We start from the raw sequence: 5,008 nt of genomic DNA, 5'->3' as shown, positions 1-5,008 counted from the left end.
GAAATCGCTCCACCATTGACACTATATTTTTTCAGTTTTTTAGGAATGCAGATACAACTTTTAAGACTTTATTTTGAAAACACCTTAGACCTTTGGGTAGTTATGAGGTTGGAATATGAGGTTGGCATATTCTTATAGTTCCAACATTTACAGCTTGTCAATGCTGAATTTACTTGTGGCCATTTTACCAAAATGAGGTTTCATTTTCCACCTGCAGATGTTTTGAGGTTAAAGAATGGAGATCAAGAACCAAACCCGCGTTATGTATTTTATTCTCCAGGGTCTATCAGACAATCCATGGCATGAGACTGCATTCTTTGCCCTATTCCTTACATTTTACTTTGTTGGCATAGTAAGCAACAGTGCCATAATGGCTGCCATTGCTGTTGACTCAAAGCTTCATACCCCCATGTATTACTTCATCTGGAACTTGTCACTTGTGGACATCTGTGTACTTACAACCATAGTGCCCCAGCTTCTGATCATCACCATCTCAAAGACAAAGACCATCTCCTACTCATGCTGCATTGCACAGTTGTATGTCTTTGTTGGTATGGAGACCATTGACAGTCTCCTACTTGGGGCAATGGCCTATGACCGATATGTTGCTATCTGTAGGCCCTTGCATTACTTTCAGGCAATGAGCAACAAGGTTTTCATCCAGTTGGCGGCTAGTTCCTGGGTAGGTGGTCTCCTAAATTCTCTTCTGTACAGTACGATGATCGTCAGACTGTCATTTTGTGCATCCAACCTGATCCAGAGCTTCTTCTGTGACATGCCTCCACTTCTGAAGCTCTCTTGCTCAGACACCTCTATCAATGAGCTCCTGATTCTCACTGAGGGGACATGTGTAGCCCTGGTCTCCATTGTTACTATTGTGTTCTCATACGGCCGCATTGTCTCAACTGTATTAAGTATCCGTTCAAGTGAGGGGAGGAGCAAGGCCTTTAGTACCTGCTCTTCCCACCTTGTTGTCATCACCTTGTACTATGGGTCCATTCTGTTTGCCGACTTCCGGCCTACCTCCAGCTACACACTGGAGAGGGATAAAGCAGTGACTGTGATTTACACCATTGTCACCCCTATGCTGAACCCTTTTATCTACAGCCTCAGAAATGAACAGATGAAAAAGGCTTTAAAGAACACAATGGGTAAATGCATCTTCTTTTACAAGTTGTAAAAGCTCTGTCTATGTCCATGAATTTGAAAACCAAGTGTGTGCTTATATTATTGAACTGTAAACCACATTCAATATCTATTGCTTGATCCCAACCCACTCAAACCGGTTTATGTAGACAAACACTGTGTTTCCAGAACCCATTCAGATGTTATTTCTAATCTAAATTTTTTATTGAATTTGCAGTGACTCAATCACTTAATTTCACTTTCTAGACCCTGATATATTTGCTCATTTTCCTAGAGTGTCACTGTTGTGTAACTATTTGACAAAGGTTTCACAGTCTGTAGCTGCTCAATTGTTAAGAATTGAAAAATGCTTTTCAATATTTAACATTTATTCCTCATATGAGCCTCAGTCATCGCCAATAGTGCCTACACAGGTTGTGCTAAATTACTTTTTTCATTTTACTAGTAGGAGGTCCTTTGCCTGAATACAGATACTGAAATTATACTTTTTTCTTGATTACAAGAAACTGCACATTTGTCCATAAATGTAACTAGTATTTTGTGTGGCATCTGTTTGCGCTTGGAGAACTCAGACATTTGGAAAGCAAAGACTCCTCATAGATCACCAGCAGCCCATTTTGGGCAGCTTCATTTTTTTTTACTGAGCGTCTACTGCCTATGGCTCGTGTTTTTATTTTTGAGACAATATAGTTTCTCTTTGAGTTTAATTCTTTTGCAGTGACTCTATCCCTACCACCACCAGCAAGCATAACAAAACAGGACAGGATGCAAATATTTCAAATATGCCCCAGTTTAAAAGTTTTATTTGGAATAAAGAAAATTGCTAAATTGCAGATATCTTTTTAGGGATTAATACATTAATTGATAGCACAATTAACTAATATAGGTTGTAAAATCAAAAGTACCCAACCATCTTCACAGGTAAACCATCATAATGTTTCTCTTTTGTCCTCCGTTGGTCTTCCCACTTCTTATTTGTAAGGGACTAGCCCAATCAATCTCCTTTGCATAGACCCTAGTTCGTGCAGCATTACAGGGCCTGATTCACAGAGGTAAACATACACTTTCAGGTAAGTTTACGTTGTTTGCTATTCACAAAGGGATTTACGTGAAGTATCTTTATGAGCATAAGGGGCCCGATTCACAGAACTAACTTAAGACAAAATCCTAAACCTACTACTTATGTTATTCACAGAAGTTAGAATTTTATCTTAAGTTTGTCTTAAGACAGACTTAAGACAGACTTAAGACAAAATCCTAACTTAAGTCTGTCTTAAGTCTGTCTTAAGACAAACTTAAGACAAAATCCTAACTTCTGTGAATACCAAAAGTAGTAAGTTTAGGATTTTGTCTTAAGTAAGTTCTGTGAATCGGGCCCGTAGTCTCCACACATAAAATGCCCTATCTTTTATGTGCAAAGACTGCACACTCCTAAAGATACTACTCGTGAATCCCTTCATGAATAGCAAACAATCATGAACTTACACAAAAGTGTAAGTTTACCTTTGTGAATCAAGCACACAGTGTTTTGCAGTGCAGCAGCTGCACTGAGAGGTCACACTTAAATGTCTCCCAATTCATTTCCCTGGGTCCATGGAACCACTGCCTTTTCTTGAGCAAACAAAAATGGGAGAGGAGTTGGCCTAACGGCTAGGGAGCTCGACCTCGGACCTGGGGATCTGGGTTCGAGTCTCGGTAACGACGCTAAAACCTCCTGTGATTCTGGGCAAATCACTTAATCTCCCCGTGCCTAAAATGTAACGTAACTGGAAAAATATGTAAAGCCCTCTAATACCTGATTCGGTTCGGGTCTAGGTCGCGCTATATAAAACTCTGCAAAAAAAGAAACTTTTCTGTTTAAATACAGTCGCATTTCATTTAAGAAAAATGGGTTGAATTTGTTTTGAAAAGGTGTGATTTATTAAAAAGCCATCCAAGGCATGGTGGTCTGCTGACCAGAGCAGGTCACTATACCTGTGATTGCAGTAAATCGTAGTGGGCCACAATTTGCGACCTACGTCAATATTATTTATGATGTAGGTCAAGTTGGCACCCACTACGATTCAGTATTTTGTGAGTCAACCTATTAGTTTGCAAAATACCACACAAGTCACAAAAATACTGATCACAAATTTTACAGCCAGAGCTATGAACATCAGGCCTAATGTCATTTATTTCATGATATGCTTTTAGGTTTCAGGCACAAACCTGCTAGTTCCTGTTAGAGAACTGCCCTCCCTCCAACTATGAGGTTTTGTCTGTAACTTTACAGCCAAAGTTGGAATATAGACCTCAAGGCCTGATTTCGATTTTGTAGTATGGATTGTACTCCATCAGGGCCATGAAGTTAAATATTCCATCACCAAGATGGAATACTGCATTCCAACTTTAGAGTTTTCCCCAGCCCAGCGACCAAATCTAGTGAATGTAGTAAGTGTTTTTAATGTCCCTTACTGCCACATTTTACATGGTGGTAAGAAGGAGTCAAATCTGACCATTTTACTGCACACTCTAAATTGAGTGGAATGCCAAATCTTGAGAATAGCTTGGCAATCATATTGCATTTATTATATTTATAACCTGACACTTCACTCGGTTCATAAATTGTCACCACAGCATTTTAAGTGAAGTCTTTTATCAATATTAATTTAAAACTCTCCACAGATGCAAGTGTTCTATAGTCATTAGATGTTCATGCTTTTACATTTTTTTAACACAGTCCACATTATTTTTAGTTTTTGCTTTCAGGCACAGCTATTCTGTCATAAGTGATGCTGGACATTTCAATGTAGAAAAGACCAGGTCTCAGTTGGTGAAAGACATAAAATAAAAGCTGAGTGGTCAAAAAACATAGCAACCACTTAGCATTAATTTCTGAGAGGAGCGCTCCCACCATTTTGATGTACGTGCACACCCATTCTAAAGCCCACAACATTCCACACACAAACTAGACCCAATTCACATTTCATAATTGCAATCACAAATGTTTTAAACATACATATGCAAAGCACAGAACAAACCATCCACACAACAATTACAAATTGTAGGTGTTTCCTGGATTTCTATTTGCTGATACACTCTTTCCTCTTGGAGTTTATGTCAATTCATAAAAAGCTGAAGGTGACATTCAAACAGAAGCTATTTCAGCTGTATTTAAAATAGATCTCTGGTCGGATGAAGTGCCAAAAGCTGGAGCATTGACTGAAATGGACTGTTAAATCAATGTATTTATTTTCAATTCAAACCATGGATGTCACCCATTTGTAATTACTACATTGCACCTTGTGATATCAAACCTTTCTTAATACCACTGCATTCTAAGTTGGCCACCAGAAATTCTAATGTACCATCTTTTTAATGCTAGATTATTCTTTATGGCTCTAGTCTCATAGGTGCACAATGTTAAGCCACAGACAAGCATCTTTGACCATAGCAATCTACACCTCTAATTTTTAAAATACTTGTATACTGGTGTGTAGGCTTTTGTTTTCCAGCCTCCATTGCTGCAAGCACTTTAAATTCATCATCAAAAGTACTTTATTCAGGTTTTGCACCATAAATGCAATAGGCAAAATCCATAAGAGTACCATTGAATATTTCATATTGCTAACATACATTAAAAAAACAAAAACCAGAAAGAAAGAAAGACTAATCATTCTAAAAACATGCAGTAACATTTGGATACATCATAGGGATATGATACGGTTCACAAGGCCTTCATATATCCATGCACCAAGTTATTCTATATAAAAAGCTAAAAAAAGATTAAAAAAACACATTCAACAGGCGCAGGTCATATCAGCAAAAGTATAGTGTCATTAATGAATACAGCATAAAAACAGAGGCAGATAAAAAGACATGG

General features: G+C 38.1%; 1 protein-coding gene across 1 annotated transcript; it reads left to right on the top strand.

Moving 5' to 3' along the window:
- The first annotated feature begins 235 nt into the window (after positions 1-235).
- Positions 236-1,180, top strand: LOC144783843 (olfactory receptor 5V1-like). The gene has a single exon (XM_078662594.1). The coding sequence runs from the start codon at positions 236-238 to the stop codon at positions 1,178-1,180; it is 945 nt and encodes a 314-aa protein (XP_078518720.1).
- Positions 1,181-5,008: the final 3,828 nt, after the last annotated feature.

This window comes from Lissotriton helveticus, chromosome 10, assembly GCF_964261635.1.
Source record: "Lissotriton helveticus chromosome 10, aLisHel1.1, whole genome shotgun sequence".
Classification (NCBI taxonomy): Eukaryota; Metazoa; Chordata; class Amphibia; order Caudata; family Salamandridae; genus Lissotriton; species Lissotriton helveticus.
The sequence above is the reverse complement of the archived record's forward strand: the minus strand, read 5'-3'. Positions and strand labels throughout refer to the sequence as shown.

Bases quoted from the DNA above. Each gene is read 5' to 3' on its own strand.
- LOC144783843 (XM_078662594.1), top strand. From the start codon at position 236: ATGGAGATCAAGAACCAAACCCGCGTTATGTATTTTATTCTCCAGGGT.